At 40.8% G+C, this 23,704-nt stretch overlaps 1 protein-coding gene across 3 annotated transcripts in view; it reads right to left on the reverse strand.

Moving 5' to 3' along the window:
• Positions 1–23,704, reverse strand: part of prkar2aa (protein kinase, cAMP-dependent, regulatory, type II, alpha A) — a 331,945-nt gene that overhangs the window by 262,484 nt on the left and 45,757 nt on the right. Inside the window, exons 1-2 of one of the 3 annotated variants that reach the window (XM_041191724.1) lie at positions 8,883–8,995; positions 8,172–8,418 (exon numbers count right to left, since the gene is read on the reverse strand). In XM_041191724.1, the coding sequence (XP_041047658.1) occupies positions 8,172–8,409 (238 nt within the window). In that variant the 5' untranslated portion in view covers positions 8,410–8,418; positions 8,883–8,995. Of the gene's footprint in view, positions 1–8,171; positions 8,419–8,613; positions 8,792–8,882; positions 8,996–23,704 lie in introns of those variants that run through there. The other 2 variants (XM_041191723.1, XM_041191726.1) reach the window with 2 other exon arrangements.

Raw genomic sequence — 23,704 nt, forward strand, 5'->3', positions numbered from 1 at the left:
TAACATACCATCCTGACTTGAAAATATATTGCTGTTCCTTCACTCTCATCTAAACAGCACTGTAGATGTACCTACACCAGATGGACTGCAGCAATTCAAGGTGGCGGCTCACCACTGCCTTCTTAAGAGCAATTAAGGATAGGCAACGAATGATGGCCTTGCCAGTGAAATACACATCCAATGAAAAATTTTTTTAAAAAGGAAAAATTTAGGAGGGTTACAGGGAAAAAGTGGTGAGTGAGTGGAACCAATTGGACAGCACTTTCAAAGAGCCAACACAGACATTATGGATCAAGTGATCTCCTTCTGCGTTATGATGTTAAGGTTCTGGTGCAATCTTCAAAAGTTTGCTCCAATGCACCACATAGTGACCAGAACATAGCCAAGTGGTTATGGTACTGGGTTTGTAACCCCAAGATCAAGAGTTCAAATCTCACAATGGCAAACTATGAAACAATGTAACTTCATCTGAAACAGATGGAAACGGGTTTGTACTCGAAAGAGTTACATTGTTACAAGCAAAAATTTACATTTGGGCTTTCCATTCTATAATGTTTACAAAAACATTTCCAATATTTATATTAAGCAGCAACCAAAAATAGTGACAACAGAAAGTTGAAAAGGAAGTGTGTACATAGATAATACACATCAGGCAAGCAATGAAGAACAGAGGCAAACAGTGCAAGAGAATGCAGAGTCACAGAACCGGAGAGGATCTAAACCAATGACAGACTAAAGGAAAAGTGCAAGACCTAACAGCAAGAACAGAAAGTTGCTAATAATTGCTGAATTGCATTTGTAATTCAATTTGCTGTAATAGTTTAAAGTATTCAGCAAGGTCATAGTAACAAATAACAATATAGGCCATTATGGACTTTTTGGATTGCAGGCATAATTCTCCCAGGGCCAGGGTCTCATTAAATACTACTGTTTATAAAGACAATCATTGCCCCATGTTTGATATATGTCTCTTGTTTTATATATATACATATATAGGTGGAGATAACCACATTTTTCTGTGTAAGTACTAACAAGGGAGCAATTTAATCAAGAGTTTCAGATGACAGCATAAACCACTCAAATTCAGTGTGAGCAGTAATAGACATCTGGACTAGGAGATAAAATAAAGGTTTTAAATCCACTTTCTTCCATACCAATGGATTTTCACTTAAAATCTATTGGAGCAATTTTTCTGTACCAATAGACAAAGGAAAACACTGACAGCTTTATAAAAGCAATTCAGAAGTTTCATTGAAGTAATTGTCCAGTTTTCACAAAACTACAAGATACAATCATACAATTCACAGCAAAGTATATGAAGAATAGTCTTGCACTGCCAAAATGACATAAGAATGAAGAGCCCAGCACTGAACCAAATATACTAAAATAGCTTAAGCTGCACCCAATTCATATGATATTACATTTGTAAAGTCAGATTAGATACAAGCAACATCTTACATTTATATGATGTCCCTAAGTCAACAAATGTCTTGGCTCAAGCTCCAAGAAGAGCTGGGCACCAAGATGAGGGAGGGAGGGGACGGGGAGCTAAGAGGAGGAAAAATTAGACCAAATGCACAGTTCAAAGAGACAAGTTTTTTACAGAATTTTTAAGTTAGGGAAAAGAAGTGGCAAGACAACGTAACCATGGGAGAGAATTCCAAAGTGAAAATGCTGAATGATCTGTCTTCAATGATAAAGTAGAAGGGCAGAGGAGCAGATACGGACAAGGGGCTGGGGAAAAATTCCTAGATTAGCTAGCAAAAAGGTGTGAAGAGTTTTGAAGATGGGGTCTTAAATTAGATTTGCTGGGGCTAGTGGAGTTTCATAAGATTAAGGATGTTTGGTGCATGGGATTGAATGATGGCCTCAGGGTTTAAGGGTAGTTTTATAAATGGAGGAGGCAAGGACGTTGTTGAAAATATTATTTGGCAAATCAATCACAAGGTGAAAGAAAGCATGGCATATGATTTAAGCATTGTTGCAGGAAGGGGTACAAATGAGCAATGGCCCAGAGGTGAAACAAAATCAGTCTTGGCAATGGACTAAATGTGTGGTTTAAGGTTCATTTTAAGATTGAGTAGGCCTCCGTTCACACCTCCAGGTTCAGACTGAGCAAGTGTTGAGGAAAGTTGATGTAATTAAACCTCGTGTCACATAGCTGCCAGCAAGGAGAGCCCCAAAATGTTAGCTTCATCCTCAATATTGAAATTAGAAAATCTGAATTCAATTAGCAACAGAGCTCAATCAGGCAGTCTGTTATTATAGTGGCCCTAGGGTCAATTGTGGTGAAAAAGTGTCTATGTTGGCCATCAGAGAATCTGTAGAAGTTGACCCTGTGATTAAAGTTGATGTTATTGAAGAATGCATGTCGATAACAAATAAGAAACCACCAAAGGTGCTATAAATGCTTCTAGCTGATTGGTGCTTTTGAAGAAAAACTAAGTGATACAAACCAACAACAGGGTTAAACTTAAAATATTCAAAAAGCAATTTCTGGGCCTCTCAGAAAACATATTACATACTTCAGTCTTTTTGTACCACTTGTGTTACAATGCTGTGTATTTACAGTACTTTACATTCAAGTAACACAATTATACTTATTCAGTGACCAGTCATTTTGATCGGTCAAAGCCAATATTTTGTCTGTCAATTTACTCAGAAATTGACTTCTGTATTCAAACTGCTTTCTTAATATTTCTACAACACCACAGGGAGAATAAACAGAAGCAGAAAAGTGTGCCTCAAAACAAGGACAAATTAGTAATGCCATCCCACCACACAGTTGCACACATCCCATCAGGCTGTCACAATCATTGCCTAGAATGCCCCACCCTCCAAGCTGAAGTTAGGAACAGACTGAATCCAAAAAAAAATTCCTTTTCCAAATGTTAATTTATGTTTCAAATCGCTCTTGCCACAAACAAAAGACACCCACCATCCTGCACCAATTCACAGCTTCAGAAGATCCACTAGTAAGTATTGTGTAAATACAAACTAGAGGAACATTAGCTTGAGGAAACAGAATATTTGGTATCATCCGAATATTTCTACCTTTATTGTGGACTCGCAGATCTGCCACTTGCACCTGTATCAGTTCAAAAACATTAAACTCCCTGCATATCTGCGATCCATGCCACTTATTTTCATTTGTTTAGTTTTTCCCCTTTAATTGGAGCAAATGAAGCAACTGATCATTAACAACAGAACAATCAACACCATCAATGCAACACAATAGATGTTTTTGTGTAAGGTAACAGTAATTTATTTTCGAACAATACAAAGCTAGTTGCTAAAAGACACGAGGAATATCTTGCACTTGTTTCAGTGTTATCATTTTGCCTGCTAGTGACTGTGCACTATAGGGTAAAAAAAAAAATCACGTCTGTAATTATCCTGTGCGATGCTTCAATATTGTTATATCAGTGAACTGTAATGCTGAGTTTGTAATATTTTCATATAAAAAAAGATTTATTTTCCCCCACCAGGATCTTAATTAAGTGCGATGGTTGGCATCTTAAATATTCATCTTACGTCTGTTTGAACTGTGCAACTGTTGGAAACTAATAGACTCTGCCATACAGCTCAAATTGAACTCTGCAGAGAAGACCCCAAGATTAGGACAAAATTTGGAAAATGTACTTCTGGGTATTTGTCACAGTTTAATTGGGCATAACATAAATGTTGCTTGCTCACCATTATACTTTGCTGAAATCCCAGTAACAATTATCTCGGGTACAAATAAGATTGTGCTTAGGAGGTAAAATGGAAGTTAATAACAATATTATGAAACAGGTCAAAAAGGATTAAAAGCTTATCTGAAAAGGTCAAGCCATTCCCAAGTCTACTTTATCACAAGCTGTTAAGCAGAGCACTTAACACATCCAGGATACCCATGTGTCCATGAAAAAAAATATATAAACATATGAAAACATATGGCACAAAGGGAGACAACTGGGCCCATCATGTTCATGCCAGTCGAAAAAGGTATACAGACTAATCCCATCTTCCAACTCTTGATCCACAGTCCTGTAGGTTACAGCACTTCAAGTGCAGACCCAAGTACGTTTTTCCAAGTGTGATGGGGGTTTCTACCTCTATCATATTTTCAGGAAGTGAATTGCCCATCATCCTCTGGGGATAAAAATTACCAAAAATTACCTCAAACCCTTCCACCAATTACTTCAAATCTATATTAAAGTGCTTTTACACTACAGCATTGCAGCTTTCAATACTCTGAGGTGTAAACGCTAAAACTGAGCAAACAGATAGCACTGTAGATCCATGAAAATGGTCTTTTGATAGGGTCATTGGGTGCCGTAAGCACAGGGAATCATCTTTTTGTACATGCACTTTGGATCTCCGTACTGAAACGTGGAGCAGACCAACTCTAAAAAGATTAGCTCCCATCCTGAAGTTTGTCCATCAAACCAAAATGTTAGCAAAATTAAGGTAGACTTGCAGAGCCAAGAGTCAGCATGACTCTTTACAAATACTCTTTTCAAGTTCTGTACTACCAAGCGACTAAGAGCTGAAAGATTTAAAACTTAACAGCCAACTGCGATGGCTGACAACAACTACCGCAAAGAAAGTGCCAGAGACTTACAAATCAATCAATTACAGAAAGCTAACAGAAAAATTTGCTTCAAACATACTATTTACAATTGTGCACAGTACTGTTGTACATTGGTGATGGGGAAGAGAAATGGAAAACATCAATAAGCCTTCAAAGGCTTATTGAAAAAATCCTTCCAAGTTCTGCTAATATTTGAAAATGCTGATTTTGGGGATTATAGCACTAACAGTCCAGGTAAAAAGTAAGAAACGAGCATTGGTTTGGAGGATAATACAAGGCATTCATCACCCCTTCACCTCTGGAAGCTGGCTTTGAATCCAACCTAGGTGGGAGGAAAGTACCCTGTACGGGTGAAATATGAACAATTGAAAATGGCAGGCAGAAAAAAATCAACTGGTCCATCAACCCTGCCTCGCACCATGATGGCGAGAGGAGGGGAAAAAAATACTCTGAAAAATCCTTCTCTAACCACCTAAGATGATCAAAACCAGTCCAGGACATCACATGGACCAAATGAGTGTGAGCAGTTAAGTTCTGTGGCTTGTTTGGACTTTAGAACAGAAGTCTTAAACTCCTTAGGCAACATCACTCATAAGAACCAAAAGAATGAATGATATTTGAATTAGTGAATGCTATATTCATACCACAGCTCAGTTCTTCTTAGGCCAGAGATCGGCTAGTGTAGGGTCAGGAAAACCTTACTGAGCAGCTTATTCATTCGCTAGATCATAAAGTGCTTGAGACTTGGTACTCAAAATGGAGAATGTTCTTATCCTCACAACAATACCTCAACTTGACAAGTAGCAAAAAAATGACAAATTAAAAGCAGCAACTTGAAGTCAAACATTGTCATCCATCATTCCTTTTAACTACAAAATTATTCTCAAATTAATAGCCAGCCTCAAATTTCACAACAAACATATGAGCAACTAAATAAATAAAACAACAGTCAGTTGCCATTAACTGAACCAATTTTCTTTTCAATCACACACCATACAATATAACTCACTAAAATTAATCTGCTTGTGCTAGTATTTGGTAACTTAATTCTAGGTAAGGTTTGCCATTTCAATATATTGAGGGCATGATATTAATTTGTTTTCTGCAAAAGACTTGTTTGCACAATTAGCTGCTCAAAAATGACAAGCAATATTAGCTGGCAACCACCAATTGCTTAGCTAGCAATAATTGTTCTTCTATGTTAAAATTCTCAACACTATTGCAACCTGCAAGTTAACACTACCTTAAGTTCTGAAAATAGTTTACAAATTATAAAGTATATCCATCCATCTGCATTGATCTTGGCCAATTGATCTTGGCACAAATGATCCAAAATAGGCAATGGGGGAGATGATGGCGTCGTGGTATTGTCGCTGGACTAGTAATCCAGACCCCCAAGGTAGTGCTCCGGGGACCCGGGTTTGAATCCTGCCACGGCAAATGGTGGAATTTGAATTCAATAAAAATCTGGAATTAAAAGTCTAATGACGACCATGATACCATTATCAATTGTTGTAAAAACCCATCTGATTCACTAATTCCCTTTAGGAAAAGAAATCTGCCGCCTTTACTTGGTCTGGCCTACATGTGACTCCAGACCCACAGCAATGTGGTTGACTCTTAAAAAATGCCCTCTGATGGCAGATGCCAGGGGATGGGCAGTAAATGCTGGCCTAGCCCACGACCCCCATGATCGAATAAAAAAAATTACATAAGTACAGTTGCTAAAAGACAAGGACTATGTTGTATCTATTTCAGTGTTATAATTTAGCCTACAAGTGACAGTACAATATGGGAAAAATCACATGTCTATAATTATCCTGTATGATACTCGAATACCATTATATCAGATGTAATGCCAAATTTGTAATATTTTCATGTACCGTAAAAAATGGTTTATTTGCCCCACTAGGATCTCAAATGTAATGGGTGGTGTTTAAAATGTTCAACTATGTCTGTTTGAACTAAGGTAGGTTTGCACAACAGTGGGAAAAACATTAAATTATAAACCATTTAAAATAGTGCCCACAGTGACTCAGGAATATTAAACAGACTAAACTGGTATTTGAAGATTCTAACTTTGTTTTAAATTGTTATGATGCAGAAAGAAAGGATACAGAGTTCTCAATAGGTCTCTGAACCAACTAAATGAAGGGACTAAAGTACAGCGGATGGGTTTTAATGTAGACATTTGCAAATACACTATGCTGATCAGACAAGTGGTTAGCAGGAAACCCAATCCCACCTGGGATTACCATTATGAAAGAGTTCAAAATGATTTATTAGAGACTACATAGCCTTAAATGGGTTCAGTCTTCTTCAAAAACTGACAAAGATGATACGCCAAACATTTCATGTAATAACACAACTCAGCAGGCCGTTCATCAGTCACAAGATGACCCCATGACAAACTGACTTGTAATTATTCCAACCCTCTTGAAACAGAAAAAAACTTGGGCTTTACGTCCTTAACAGGACTTTACATTTATTTTGATACATTGTTCCAAGTTGAATTTAATTATAAAAAAGAAAAATAAGTTGCTGCTGTATTCATTAATTTCCCACTGGGAAAGATCATTCAACATGCAGAAATCGTTGCCCTTGAAATGCAGTACACTTATCAGCCTGCACAAGACAATGCTGAGTTGCCTCCCCCACTATTAAAATGGCAAGCCAAAATTAGTTTGCATTGAGCCAGAGGTTTGTGAATCTTGTCTAATTCTCACTTCCTCTGTACGTCTGAGAAATGTGTTTTCAATCTCTCCTTTACCAAACTGCAACACGACTAATTATTTATTTCTTTGCTCCTAAAATCTTTCTGTTCTTTTTCATTCAGGCATAGTCATTTCATTTTTCTCTTTGTTCTATTTAGCCTCCGCATTTTATCCCTTACGGTTCACCTTCCAAATGTACACCATGCCTTCACATACTCCAAACTCCCACCTTTCTTAACCTTCCTTCCTCTACCCCTCCTTTCATCCTCCGTAGAGTCATAGGAAACTTGCAACACAAGAGGCCGTTCAGCCCATTTCGTACGTGCCAACCAAAAAAAAACTACCCAGCCCAATCCTACCTTTCTGCACTTGAACCCGTAGCCCCGTGGCTCTTCAAGGAGAACATCCAAATACTTCTTAAAACGAGGTGAGTGCTTCTGCCTCTACTACCATTTCAGGCTGAGTTTTTCAAGTTCCCCTCACCCCCCTCCCTACCCACCCATCTTTCCCTCTTCAATTAACCCTTTGAGCAACTTGTTTGTCAACCTTTCCCCAAAAGTTCCACCCCCCCCCCCCCCCCTTTTAGTGGTCCATACATCATGCTTCCCCCTCCTTCCTCCCACTTACCTGGTGGTGAATTGGCTCTCCTCCTCTGCTGGAGTAGCCCTTTTTTTCTCTCTCTCTCTCTCTCTCTCTCTCTCTGTCTCTCCTAACCCCTCATCTTTCCAATGTGTCCCAAAAGACATCATGTTCTCCCCAAGTTCAATGCCCCACCCCCCCCCCCCCCACCTACCCCCTTTCATGTGTGTCTGCACACACACACACACAGACAGACAGACACCTATTTCCCACCAAATTATCTTAAGAGGCTCCTCTCTTACCTTCAAAGTCTGACCCCGAATCAGACCCCGACTCGTCGTCGTCCCCGTTGGACTCGGTCTGCATGGGGTCCTCATCGCTCCTGAACCTCCCTCTGCCCCCGGCCTGCTCCTCCTTCTCCTTCAGCTCGGTGAAGTACTGGATGGCGAACTCCACCAGATCGGAGGGCCGGTGCCGGAGCACCTCCACCGTGTAGCCCTGCAGCAGGTCGGTCAGCCCGGGGGGGATCTCGATGTTCATCCTCTCAGACTCAAAGATAAAGAAAAAGATGATCCGCCCTAACGATATTTATCGATTTACCAGCGATTAGTCGACAAACCTCCAACCGCACCCCCCCGCCCCCCGGGCTTCCTCCTCCTCCTCCTCCTCCTCCTCCTCAATCCCGCCACCGGCCGATACTTCGGTCCGATCAAACCGGCCAAGGAAAAAAATAATTCGCGATACCTTCCCGATTAGTCACCGATTCTTCTGCATTTCCCTCACCAGGAGCGCAACTGATGAAGGATTTTTATTGATTCATGGACTTTTTCAAATTGTTTATCTCAAAATAAATATCGTTTTATATCCTTAATGTAACATCTAGTCATGTTTTTTCTTTTCTCTTTCCTTCTCTCTCTCTCTCTCTCTCTCTCCCCCCCACCCCCCCCCCACCCCCCCCAAACCCCAACAACACCACCACCACCACCACCACCACTACTTCGCGCGCGCCGCACTTCGCTGCCGTTCGTCCACTCAGGATCGCGCGCGCTCTCTCGCTGCCTTCTGTTAACCCCCGCGCAGTCAAACTTGCTGGCAGGAAGCGGCCCCGGGCGTTCTGCGATTGGCGTGGCGCTTGAGCCAATGGCCGCTCGGGAGGCGGAGGGACCCGTTGGGACGAGCCGCGAGCTGGGGAGAAGGCGGGACTTTCTCAGCGACAAGCAGGTTGGGTTGCGCAGGGTGGCTCCTCCTCCTCCTCCTCCTCACTCTTCTGGCACTCTCCCGCCCGCCCACCACCCGCTGATTGGCGGTTCGCCCCTACCCTCTCCGACCAATCAGAGCGGCCGTTCCGCCATTGACGTCATCGACGCAACCTCTGGCTTACCCTCCACTGTTGCCAAGGGAACCGCTAGACATAAAAAAACAAGGGCATCCCTTGCATGGGAATTCCTGCAACATGTTAAAAAAGGGAGCTCCTTTTTGAGCAATTCTTTCTCTTTCCAAATATTGCAAGAACGGCGTTTAAAGCTACTGTTTTAAACTTGGATATCTCAATGCAGTGATGTTTAAAACATCAAAGCAGAATGCCAAGACTGGGTAGACCCTTATCAGAACTGATTTTCTTTCTCTAAGCAAACCCAGTTGACATATATGTAGATATATTAAAAATATCAAAAGCAAAATCCATTGTTGTCAAGTCAGTCAGCAGGCAAAAGAGAGAGGCAGGTTAATACTTTGTTCCCAAGTTCCTCCCCCAAAAGGCTAGCCTGTCCTTTCCACATCCTGACTGCTGTGATTTTTTTCCCCAAAAGTTTGCATCTTTTTCCAGTATATAATAGTCTCGAAACGTTGATCCTGTTTCTCTCTCCACAGATGCTGCCAGACCTGCTGAGGTTCTGCAGCATTTTCTATTTTCATTCCAGACCTCCAGCATCAAAAACAATTAAAAGATTCACGGAGCATCATTGGGCAGAGCTCTAACTCCCACCCTTGCCTATGCGCACTGGGGGAGCTGGAGTGCATCTTCAACACCAGAAATCACGTTTCAATTTAAGTTTCCTTAAAAATTTAAGTTTTCGCTATGGTGAAATAATAGCATCCCTTCTACATGTGGCACTTAATTGGCGATTCATGCCAAAAAGAGGTATAACTCCCAGCCTTTGGGGAGACGCACAAGGAGGAGATGGTGAGTACACACAGAGGGAGAAGAATGTCAGTGGCTAGCCATTCATCTGACATGCACTATAGGAACTGGTTCAGGTTGACATTGGAGCCAGTAGGTGTTTGCCTGCCATCTCCCCAACTCCTAGCTGCAGAATGCCAACAATCTTGAGGTCATTTCAAATGAACGCAGATTGTGCGGGGTTCCATACTTCAAATGATTCCAAAATAAAACTGATAATGTCTGAAACCTGAATAAGAATGGCATGTAAAACATAAAAATAGATTTTATTTGTGCTTGCATCATAAAACCATTGCCTGCTATACCACTAAACCTGAACATTAAGCCTTGGAACAGAGGAGGCTGAGGGGAGATTTAATTGAAGTGGGACAAATCATAAGGGGTTTAAATAGGTTAGACAGGAAGGACCTATTGCACTTAGCAGGCAGATCAATAATCAGGAGTCATAGAAGTAAAGCAATTGGTCAAAGGATCAAAGGATTGTTGAGGAGAAATTTATGGAAATCACTGTCTGAAAGAATGGTAGAGGCAGAAACTATCATTGCATTTAAAAAGAAAACTTGGCTATGCACTTGAAGTATAGTAATATACAGGGCTACAGGCCAAGAGCTGGAAAGTAGAATATTAGGCCGGATTGCTCTTTCTCAGGTAGTACAGACACAATGGTCAAATAGCCTCCTTGAGTGCTGTAAATTGTCTATCATCCTATTGTTGTAAGGTGCAAGGTTTGATTCCCAGCCTGTGCTGAGTTAAATGACCTTAGCTAAGCAGCAGTTTGGGTGTTGCGATTGACCTCAACAAGCCTTCACAGAGGGAATGGAAAATTAACCAGGGTTCATTTCCATTTACTGCCTTGCCGCCCCTGCTGGACAATGTGTGTATATGGACTTTGGATGTGGACAGGATTGAACTTGGCTGTGATGCCCTCCAGAACCAAATGGTCTGCCAACACTCACTGGGCACATGAATGAAGAATGGCCACTTTGTGTGAGGAGGGTTGGTGCTGACCAAGGCTGCTGCACTCCAGCATCAGCCTAAGCCTTCAGGAGAGAAGAAGAGCAAATTAAGAAACAAATTTTATATATTTATAAAATGTACATTTATCTCAATTAACATATTGCTAAGTTATGAACAATTCATTTTGGAAGTTGCAAAGGTGGGCTGAAGCAGGATTCTTAGTCATTATTCAGAGAGCATCATGACAAGCATCCCCCAGACACACACCTAAATATAACAAGAAACCCGGTGAGGGGAAGTGCAGGAGCTCTGTGCTTTTTCTTTGCACATGTTACAGTTAAGTACGAGTGAAGCCGCTGAATCATATTTCAGATGAATTCCCAAATCACGAAGAAGTGACATTTGTGCAAGTGCTGTGTTTATTTTCAGAGTGTTGTGCTTGAGAAAACATTGAATTCTTTATCCAAAATGAAAAGCAAAATGAGGAAGATTTGACATGCCTGTAATTCCCACAAAATACATTAAATATTTCTATTCATTTACTTCACTGACCATAAAGTGATTCCTGGATTTAAACCTTATTGTGGGTACCAAAAGATCTTCTCCAAGCACCTATACTGAAACCATTGCCAATAATTAAAGCATTTCTAATGTTTAAAAATTGAAAGGCTTTTGCATGGTGTCTGTGATTACCAATAACATGTATCCTCCTACTGTGGTGATTTTATCCAGCTCAGGCATTTAGACATGGTTTTAGGTTAAGAAAGGGTTGGGGGTGGTGGGGAAGGTGGGAGGATTCAAAAAAGGTTTAGTTCAAAAGCAGTTAGAGAAATGCTAAGGCTGCAGAGCACAACAGCAATTTGGTTAAAAATAATCAGACTGGATCAGGAAGGGATAGAGAGCATAACAAAGATAATGGGCCATTAGAAACTAAGGTGGCATCAGGAAAAAATTGAAAATAGTTAGAGCTAAGGGCCCTATATCTGAATGCATGAAGCACTTGCAAGAAAATAGATGAATTAATTGCACAGTTAGGAATTAATGGATTTGATCTAATAGTCATTACAGAAACATGGTTACAAGTGACCAAGGTTGAGGATTAAGTTTTCCAGGATACTTGACTTTTATAAGAGTTAGACAAGGTGGGAAAGGAGGGTGTAGCCTTGATAATAAAGCATGGGATAAAGACATTAGGGAGAAAGGATCTTAGCTCAGAAAATGGATTCTGTTTGGGTAGAGCAAAGAAGAAAGGGGTGGAAAATATTGGCAGATGTAACTGAGAGCTGGTTCAAGGGGCTGAATGGCCTACTCCCACTCTTATTTCTTATGTTCTTAATTGGGGGATCTTTGCAGTTGCTTTAAAAGGTGTGTGTGCGATATTTCAGTTTGACAGCAAACATTACTGCAGCTGCAAATGGGTCAGCATGACCCTCCAAGAGGGTCACAACTTCAATATTTAGGTCTTCAGCAACAGTTATTTTGCACAATAACAATCAGTTCTTTTTAATGTGTCATTGGAATGTTGGACCTAAAAAAAAGGTTCAAAGTGCACAGCAAATTAATAAGAAGATGGACTCGCTTCCACAGCACATGTTCAAATCAAAAGACAAACCGATGGGATGGAAGTCTTATTTCCCTCCCACTTGGTGATGGCAATAAGGATTTGAAATGGTTGGTGTGTAACTAATGCCAATGCAGTTTGTAGTTCCCACTAACTTGGCAGTCTCAGCTGGAGAAAGAAATAACTTACATTTATATAGAGCCTTCCAAGATTGCAGGATGTCCCAAAGTACTTTACAGCCAAATAAATATGTCTGAAGCAGAGTAACTGTTGTAATTTATGCACAGCAAGATCCCACAAATGGCACTGCAATAATAATGATTTTAGGTGTCAGTTGAGGGGTGAATATTAGCCAGGATACAGGGAGAAACTCCCCTACGATTCATGCAATAATGGCCCTGGGATTTTTATATTCCCCTGTGAGGGCAGACAGAGTCTTACTTTAACATCTCATTTGAAAGATAGTTCAGTCTTTTCCTCGGTATTGCAATAGAGTGCCAGCCAAGATTAGGTGCTTAAGGCTCTGAAGGGAGAACTTGAACCCAAAACTTTCCAACATCTGAAGTAAGAGTGCTACCCAGTGAGCCACAGCATTGGATAGTGTGCATGTGCAAGCCAAATGCTACACTTGGCTAAAACACATCTTCAAGCAAGTTTTGCTCTGGATGTAACTTGCACTGTTGACCCCCAGTCTGTTTCAGTAATATTTAATGCTGAAATGTTCCCTTCCTCAGCACTTAATCCCCTCCATGTGTTTAAAATTTGTTTCTCCTTCCAAACAAAAGGTAAAATTTGCTTCTATTGCTTAAAAATGAAAGAAACACAGAAATAAAAGAAGAATCTGTAAATTAATGACTTCAGTGGGTGTCAAAGTTCACTTCATGTTAATATGTCAGAAGTTCTGTGGAAGTCAGTCCTTATTGAAGTTTGCTTTTTAATACTTCAAAAAAAAGTCAAGATACTTACAAATAGAAAGTTATATAACATTGAACAAGTATTATGTATGAAAATTTTTTTTTCCCCAACTTAAGTGGATTTTGTTGTAATATTATGAAGACACACACCTGTTATAGATTTGTCAGTTTGCCTTAGTAGGTACTTTCTTGTCCCTAAGTCACAAAATTGTGGGTCAGTCTCCACTTCTGAATTTTATCAAATATTCTAGGCTGAGGAAATGTTACTTGGAGACCCATCTGGTGAGACTTTCAACTAAAGCCTCCTCTTCCTGTTCTTGTAGACATGAAAGAGGGGGTAGGGGGAGCTCTCCTGGTCCTTGTCTAACAACTTCACTGTTAATTTATTTCTTGACACCATCCAGGACAAAGCAGCCTGCTTGATCGGCACCTCATCCATCACAATAAAGATGCACTCCCTCCACTACCGACACACAGTAGCCATCTACAAGATGTACTGCAACAACTCGCCAAGGCTCCTTTAACAGCACCTTCCAAACCCACGACCCCTACCACCTAGAAGCACAAGGGCAGCAAATGCATGGGACACCTGCAAATTCCTGGCCAAATCACACACCACTTGGAACTATATCAGCATTCCTTTGCTGAAACTGAGTCAAAAAACTGGAACTTCCTGCCTGAAAGCACTGTGGATGTACCTACACCAGATGGACTGCAATGGTCAAGAAGGCAGCTCATGCTCACCACCACCTTCTCAAGGACATTAAGGATAGGCAATAAATGCTGGCCAGTCAGCGATGCTCACATCCCATGAACAAAAAAAAAGTCATTGTTGGGAAAAATGTCACGCTGGTACAGTCATTGTTGGATCAGAGGCCATAGACTTTGATCTGAGAGTACTTCAACTGGTACTGATAAATTGGTAAGTCCTCCAGCACCAATGAATTTCAGCTTGTCAAGAGTAAAGTTCACAGAAAGGTTAGCAGTGGGACAATTCTATGGTGAGCTTCATTCTCCAGAAATAAGAGACAATTTGAAACTATAAATCACTTATTAATAAAAGAAACACTATTTGCGCCCACTAGCATTAACTCAGCTTGCAATATCTTATGTTGTCATATGAGGTTAAAGATTAAAGATTCTGTCCTTTGTATGGTTCTGTTGATTGCAAATTATTGCACAATTTGCACCTCACAATAGAAGCTTTAATCGTAAACACTTATATTTATAAAGAACTTTATCAGCTTGAAATATGTCAAAACATTTTGGGCAATTAATTTACTTCTAAAAACAGACACTCACCCAGTACTGAGGAGGAGCTGCATTTTTGATGGGTTGCCCTTTAGTTAGGATGTTTAATCTGAATTCTTGTCACTCTGTTCATCCATATTTTAAAGATGCCACAGTACTATTGGACGATGAATAGGTAGTTGGCCAATGTTCTTTCCTGAACCAATGCCTTCAAAAGTAGTTTAACTGGCTATTCACCTCATTATTATTAATGTCATCTTGCTGGATGCAAAAAATCTGCCACATTTGTCCACATGCTAATAGCTACTGCACTTCAAATAACTTGTTGTGCGTAAAGTAAAAAATAAAGAAAATCTTCCCTTTGTATAGCACCTTTCACAACCTCTGGACATCCCAAAATGTTTTTTAGTCAATGAAGTATTTTTTGAAATGTAATCACTCTATGGGAAACATGGCAGCCAACTTGCACAAAGCAAGCTCCTGCAAACAGCAATGTGATAATGACCAGATGATCTGTTTTCTACTGTTGTTGATTGAGGGATAAATATTCTCCAAGACACTAGGGATTGCCCCCATGCTCTTCATTGAAATAGTGCTGTGGGATCCTACCTGAGTGAGGAGATGGGCCTCACTTTAACATCTCATCTGAAAGACAGCATCTGCGACAGCAAAACTCCCTCAGGACTTCACTGAAGTGTCAGCCTAGATTTTTATATGCAAGTCTCTGGAGTGGGATATTTTTTGGGGTGTCTTCTATAAATTTAAGTCTTTCTTTCTATGTTAGAACTCCCTGAGGGCAATAACTTTGGATGGTAATGATCGCTCCACATTTCTTTTCCTAGTTTTCTCTCTTCTTCCTCCTCATGCTGGCATACAGTTTCAAGGGTGGCAGCCATGCTGTGACATGCCCCAAGAACCCTAGGTAAAAATATTTTCAGGCATTTTGTCCACGGAGATATCATAAGGCTCAGCCAAGCTCTACAAACTAACTTTAAGAGTGTTGAGTCAGGGCCTCAGTGGGACTTGAAGTCAATTTTGTTTCGCCCCAACTTCGAATGCAGTTGAAATCAAGTTAGTGTATCAAACCTGAAGTCTTCATCTATGGGTCAATACCATATTAGCTGAGTAATATTTGAATTTACACACTAAACAACCATAAACTCCATTACTCTGCAGTTTAATTGGTCGTCCCAAATACAGGGCATACTTATTTAATGGACGTGCTGGCTGAGTTACAATGCTTACAACAGGTTGTTTTTATCCATTACAGTGGAAATGAGGATGCATCCAGTTTCAACAGGATAGCATTTCTGTATGATGCCTTTTCATACAACTTTTAGCAAGCCAATTATTGATTTCTGTTGACTCCAATTTTAACTAAAAATGATTATTTTCGCAACCATCGAGAAAATGCAATGGTCTTGGATCTAAATTTAACTAAAGTAAATCTTGTTTGGGCTGGTCCATTGTTGAAATTGTTTACGTCTGATGGTTTTTACATAGAATCACATAGAATGCATAGCACAGAAAGAGACCATTCAGCCCAGCTAGTCTTGGTGGTGCTTATGCTCCACAGGAGCTTCTGCCCACCCTGCTTCATCTAACTCTATCGGCATCATGTTCTATTTCTTTTCCCCTTTGCGTATCTTGTTTCCCCTTAAATGCACCTGTGCTACTAGCTTCGACTATTCCTTGTGGTAGCAAGTTCCACATTCGCACAACACTCTTGACTTTTTGTTATTCATTCAGAGGATCAGAGCATCTCTGGCCAGACCGGCATTTATTACCCATCCATAGAAGATGTTAGTGAGCCACTGAGTGGCTTTCTAGGCTATTTCAAAGGGCAGTTAAGAGTCAATGACATTGCTGTGAATCTGGAGTCACTATAGGCCAGACGGGGTAAGGTTGGGAGATTTCCTTCCCGAAAAGACATTACTGTGCCTGTTGGGTTTTTACCAGAATCTGATTGTTTCATAGTCACCATTGCTGATATAAGCATTTTATTCCAGACTTATTTAATATTTGAATTTAAATTCCACAGTTACCATGGTGAGATTTGAATTCATATCTATGACACATTAATCCTACTAATCCAGTAGGATAATCATTATGCCAAAATATATTATTACAAAATAAATGATCTATCACTTGCATTGAAATAGCTACACATTAGAAGGTAGGAGTGCATTGAATATTCTAGCATGAGCTTCACTGATTGGAATTTCTACCCTCAAGGTTAGACAGTGCGTGATCCATATTATAACCCTGTGTATCCCAATGGTAAGCAAGTCAACTGTAACCTCAAGGCAAGCTGCAACGCACATGGCTTGGGGCTGCTAATATAGAACCTGCATGATGTGGTGAAGAGTGTTGAGAGCAGTCCAATATCATCTGAACAACAGAAGCTGCTCTACACAGCTTCAGCCTTTGAAGTGCTGTGGCTAGCTATACGAGCAGCAAAAAACCAGTCATATTGAAAGTGTCACATTATTCACATCAAAGACATTCATTTTGACACTATTTCTGTTCCTCTAAAATTACTGCAGCCAGAAGTGATAATATAAATAGAGATTTTTGAGCCAGACTGTTACTTTATAATATGTTTGTATATATACTTTATTATAGATATATTTTATAGAACCTTGGTTAGACTGCACCTGGAATATTGTGTACAGCTTTGGTCTCCTTACCTAAGGAAGGATATTCTTGCCATAGAGGGAGTGCAACGAAGGTTCACATAGGATGGCGGGACGATCCTATGAGGAGAGATTGAGGAGGCAGGGCCTATATTCTCCAGAGTTTAGAAGAATGAGAGGTGACTAAATGAGAGGCTATTTAAAGGTGGCTACTGGGGCCCAGGATCGGAGGCCTAACACTTCAGCTTCAACTCAGCAGAGAGAGGGAGTTCCAGTTGATTTTAAAAAGTGTATTTTGAGTCTCTATTCTAACTTGCTTTCAGAGTAAAGGTAAATAGGAGAAATATTTTACAGATCGATAAACTAAAGACCAGTAGGAAATTTAAAAACAAATTGAAAAACAAATTAAATAAAATAGAGATGCAGGGCCAGGCGATGTGTTGTAGCTGCATGATGTGGGAGCTGGTGGACTCCATTGTGGTTCCTAGTGACCACATCTGCAGCAAACGTTGGTTGCTCGAGGAACTCCGGCTCAGAGCTGATGAGCTGGAGTCTGAGATTCGGACACTGTGACACATCAGGGAGGGGGAGAGTTGCCTGGAGACTGTGTTTCAGGAGACAGTCCTTAGATTAACTACCTTAGTTCAGCCAGTGGTCAGGGACAGGGGGGTGTGACTATGAATGAGGCAGGTAGAGGGATCCAGGAAGTAGCACTGCAGGAGCCTCAGCCCTTGCCCTTATCCAACAGGTTGGAGATTCTTGCTCCCTGTGTGGATGAGAGCAGGGACTGTAGGGAGGATGAGCAAACTGACCTTAGCACAGTGGCACAGGGAGCCATTCAAGTGAGGCAGAAAAGAGAAATGTAGTTGCAATCAGGGATAGTATCGGGAATAGATAATGTTCTCTGTAGCCAGGATCGAGAGCCCCGAAGGCTGTGTGGCTAACCTGGTGCCAGGGTTAAGGATATCTCATCTGGACTGCAGAGGAACTTGGAGTGGGAGGGCAAAGATCCAGTTGTTGTGGTCCACGTAGGTACCAACGATATAGGTAGAACGAGGGAAGAGGTTCTGCTGAGGGAATACGAGCAGCTAGGGGTTAAATTAAAAAGCAGAACCAAAAAGGTAATAATCTCTGGATTACTACCTGAGCCACAAGCTACTTGGCACAGGGTCAAAAAGATTAAAGAGGTAAATGCATGGCTCAAAGATTGGTTTGGGAGAAATGGGTTCGAGTTCATGGGACATTGGCACCAGTACTGGGGAAAGAGGGAGCTATTCCGTTTGGATGAGCCCCATTTGAATAATTCTGGGACCAGTGTCCTGGTGAATTGCATAACTAGGGTTGTAGATAGGGCTTTAAACTAAATAATGGGGGGGAGGGTGCATGGAAATATAAAAAATCAAAGTTTGAGAAGAGGGTAAGAGTGCAGGTTAGTGACGAGGCTGATTGTTACCAATAAGTGAAAGTAAGTGACAGAGAGTGTGAACGCCATATTGCTCCAAAGAATCACATAAGAGTAGGGAAAGTTGACAATATAGCAAACTTAAAGGCTTTGTATCTGAATGTGCGTCGCATTCGGAATAAAACTAATGAGTTAACAGCGCAAATAGAGATAAAAAGGTATGATTTGGTGGCGATTACTGAGATGTGGTTACAGGGAGAACAGGTTTGGGAGTTGAATATCCTAGGGTATTCAGTGTTTAGGAAGGATAGGCAGGAAAGAAAAGGAGGTGGTGTATCTTTGTTAGTAAAGGAAGAGATCAGTGCTATAATGAGAAATGATATAGGCACCGGAGAGCAAGACATAGAGTCAGTCTGGGTAGAAATAAGGAATAGCAAGGGAAAGAAGTCCCTGGTGAGGGTAATCTATAGGTCCCCAAACAGTAGTTCAGCAGTAGGGCACAGTATAAACCAGGAAATAGTGGGAGCATGTAAGACAGGCACGGCAATAATCATGGGTGATTTTAATATGCATATAGACTAGTCTAATCAAATTGGCAAGGGTAGCCTCAAGGGAGAGTTAATAGAGTGTATTAGAGATTGTTTCTTGGAGCAATATGTTGTGGAAACAACCAGGGAGCAGGCTATTCTGGATTTGCTTTTGTGTAATGTGATAGGATTAATTAATGTACTCATAGAAAAGGATCCTCTAGGGAAGAGTGATCATAGCATGTTAGAATTTCAAGTTCAGTTTGAGAGCGAGAAACTTGAGTCCCACACTAGTGTTCTGGAGTTAAACAAAGATAACGATATAGGCATGAGGGCAGATTTGGTCATAGTGGGCTGGGCAGGAAGATTACAAGGTAGGACGGTTGATGAACAGTGGCAGATATTTAAGGAGATATTCAATTCCTCCCAAGTAAAATATATTCCAAAGAGCAAGAAAGATTATAAGAGGGAGAAAAAGCATCCATGGCTAAGCAAGGAAGTTAAAGATAACATAAAGGCAAAAACTAAGGCATACCAAATGGCAAAGGTCAGTGGCAGGCTGGAAGATTAGGAAACTTTTCAAGATCAACAAAGGGTTACTAAAAAGAATAATAAAAAGAGCAAAGGTAAATTATGAAAGAAAACTAGCGCAAAATGTAAAAACTGATAGCAAAAGCTTCTACAAGTATATAAAAGGAAAAAGAGTAACTAAAGTGAATGTTGGTCCCTTGGAGGATGAGACTGGGGAGTTAATAGTGAGGGATGCAGAAATAACAGAGACACTTAATCAATATTTTGCCTCAGTTTTCACGGTGGAGGACACTAGTACCACCCCAATAGTAATAGGTAGTGCAGAGGGTATAGAGAAGGAGGAACTTAGAACTATCACAATCACTAGAGAGAAAGTACTGAGCAAACTATTGGGATTAAAGGGTGATAAGTCCCCAGGATCTGATGGCCTACACCCCAGGGTCTTAAAGAAAGTGGCAGTGGAGATAGTGGATGCATTGGCTACAATATTTCAAAATTTCCTGGATTCTGGAAAGGTTCCAGCAGATTGGAAAAATGCTAATATAATATTCAAAAAGTGGGGGAGGCAGAAAGTAGAAAACTATAGACCAGTTAGTTTAACATCTGTCATTGGGAAATTGTTGGAATCCATTATTAAGGAAGTAGTAATGGGGCATTCGGAAAGTCAAAACGCAACCCATCAGAATCAGCATGGTTTTTTGAAGAGTAAATCATGTTTGACTAATTTGCTATAGTTCTTTGAAGATGTGACAAGTAAAGTGGATAATGGGGATCCTGTAGATATAGTATATCTGGACGTCCAGAAGGCCTTTGATAAGATGTCGCACAAAATATTAATACACAAGATAAGATCACATGGAGTTAGGGGTAATATATTAGTTTGGATAGAGGATTGGCTAACCAACAGAAAACAAAGAGTCGGGATAAATGGGTCTTTTTCTGGATGGCAAGCAGTAACTAGTGGGGTGCCACAGGGTTTGGTCCTTGGGCCCCAATTATTTACAATCTATATGAATGACTTGGATTCAGGGATAGCTAAATTTGCAGATGACACCAAAATAGGTGGGAAAGTAAGCTGCAATGAATAACTAAGAAATTTACAAATGGATATGGACAGGTTAGGTGAATGGGCCAAAATTTGGCAGATGGAGTTTAACATGGATAAATGTGAGGTTATCCATTTTGGTCGGAAGAATAAAAAGGCGACTTATTTTTTAAATGGAGAGAAACTTCAGAATGCTTCAATGCAGAGGGATCTGGGTGTCCTTGTGCATGAATCACTGAAAGCTAGTTTGCAGGTACAGCAGGTAATAAGGAAGGCAAATGGAATTTTGTCATTTATTGCTAAAGGAATACAGTATAAAAATAGGGAAGTGTTGTTGCAACACTTGTTGTTGAGGCATAGATTACAAAAGTAGGGAGATCATGTTGGAGTTGTTTAGAACCTTGGTGAGGCCACAGCTGGAGTACTGTGTGCAGTCCTGGTCACCACATTATAGGAAGGATGTGATTGCACTGGAGCGGGTGCAGAGGAGATTCACCAGGATGTTGCCTGGGATGAAACATTTAAGTTATGAACAGAAGTTGAATAGACTTGGGTTATTTTTGTTGGAGCAGAGAAGACTGAGGGGTGATCTGATCGAGATTATGAGGGGCATGGACAGAGTGGATAGGGAGCAGCTGTTCCCCTTAGTTGAAGGGTCAGTCACAAGGGGACATAAGTTCAAGGTGAGGGGCAGGAGGTTTAGGGGGGATGTGAGGAGAAACCTTTTTACCCAGAGGGCGGTGACAGTCTGGAATGCACTGCCTGGGAGGGTGGTGGAGGCGGGTTGCCTCACATCCTTTAAAAAGTACCTGGATGAGCACTTGGCACGTCATAACATTAAAGGCTATGGGCCTAGTGCTGGTAAATGGGATTAGGTAGGTAAGTCAGGTGTTTCTCAAATGTCGGTGCAGACTCGATGGGCCATAGGGCCTCTTCTGCGTTGTGATTCTGTGATTCTGTGACCTGTACAAGGCATTGGTAAGACCAGCACCTAGAGTACTGTGCACAGTTTTGGTCCCCTTACTTGAGGAAGGATGTAGTTGCATTGGAGGCGGTTCAGAGGAGGTTCACTAGATTGATTCCAGAGATGCAGGGCTTGTCTTATGAGGTGAGATTGAGCAGTTTAAGCCTATGCTCGCTAGAATTTAGAAGGATAAGAGGAGATCTAATTGAGGTATATAAGATGCTAAAGGGGATAGACAAAGTAGACGTGGAGCAGATGTTTCCCCTTGTGGGACATTCTAGAATGAGAGGCCATAGTTTTAGGTTAAGGGGTGGTAGATTTAAATCAGAGATGAGGAAGAATTACTTTTCTCAAAGGGTCGTCAATCAGTGGAATTCACTACCTCAGAGTGCAGTGGATGCCGGGACGCTGAATAAGTTTAAGGAGGAGATAGTTTAAGGAGATTTTTAATTAGTAGCGGGTTGGAAGGTTATGGGGAGAGGGAGGGAAATTGGAGTTGAGGTTGAAACTAGATCAGCCATTGTATTGAATGGTGGGGCAGGCTCGAAAGGCTGATTGCCTACTCCTGCTCCTAGTTCTTATGTTCTTATGACCTCTTTATAATTTATAGCATTCTTAAAGGGCTAGACAGGGTAGATGCAGAAATGATGTTTTCCCTGGCTGGGGGTGGTCTAGAACAAGGGCTCACAGTCGCAGAATAAGGGGCAAGCCTTTTAGGACTGAGATGAGGAGGAATTTCTTCACTCAGAGGGTAGTGAATCTTGGAATTCTCTACCCCAGAGAGCTGTGGAAGCTCAGTCATTGAGCATGTTCAAGTCAGGAGTCAATAGATTTCTAGATACTAATGACATCAAGGGATATACTGATAGTGTGAGAAAATGGCATTGAAGTCCAAGATCAACCATGATCTAGTTCAATTGCAGAGCAGGCTTGAGGGGTTGAATAGCCTCCCCTGCTCCTCTGTTCCTATGATCTTACATTTTTAGGTATAAGCGATACATTGTTAAATCTTAAAAATTTAATTAAGTTGCGGCACTTTCCTTTGTACTTAGTCTAAATCTGTGGCAGCCTGCAGAATAGTCCCTTGCTCAGTGCATCAACTCTATAGTGCACTAACAGCTTGTTGGCCCAACAGATCTATACCAGTTTTTATGTACTGTGCGAGCCTCCTCCAACACTCGTCATCTAAGTCTATCAGCATATAAAATTAAGTTGTGTAATTTTACAAGTTTTTGTTATGGCATTAATCCCATCAGTGAATAGTAGCTCTGGCAGGCGTGACTGCATTAATCACATCAGTGAATCATAGGAGTGGCAGGCATGACTGTATTAATCGTACAATGTTCAAATCCATACAGACCAAATGACATGAAGAGAATAGGCTACTCTAGGCTACAGCTCACCCTGTACATTTCCCTGGTGTCATTCAGATTCAGATTCCTTTTTTTAATTTGTTTCCACAATGTAAGCCACACAATACCAATCAATAATTTTACTGCTCATCCCCAGCTGTCTTGAAAAGATTGTGATGGGCTTTCTGAGAGATGGCCTGGTATATAGAATAAAGAAAGAACTTGTATTTATATAGTACCTTTCACAACCACAGGAAGTCTCAAAGTGCTTTACAGCCAATTAAGTATTCTTTAAGTGTTGCCACTGTAGTGTAGAAAGTGCAACAGCCACTTTCCACAAGTTCCCACAGATACAATGACCAGATAATCTGCTTTAGATATTGGTTGGGGGATAAATGTTGGCCAGGATACAGGGAGAAATCCTCCTGCTCAAATAGTGCCATGGGCTCTTTTTTATCCACCTGAGCGGCCATATGAGTTCTTGATTTAACATCTCATCTGAAAGATAGCACCTTC

This window comes from Carcharodon carcharias, chromosome 7, assembly GCF_017639515.1.
Source record: "Carcharodon carcharias isolate sCarCar2 chromosome 7, sCarCar2.pri, whole genome shotgun sequence".
Lineage (NCBI taxonomy): Eukaryota > Metazoa > Chordata > Chondrichthyes > Lamniformes > Lamnidae > Carcharodon > Carcharodon carcharias.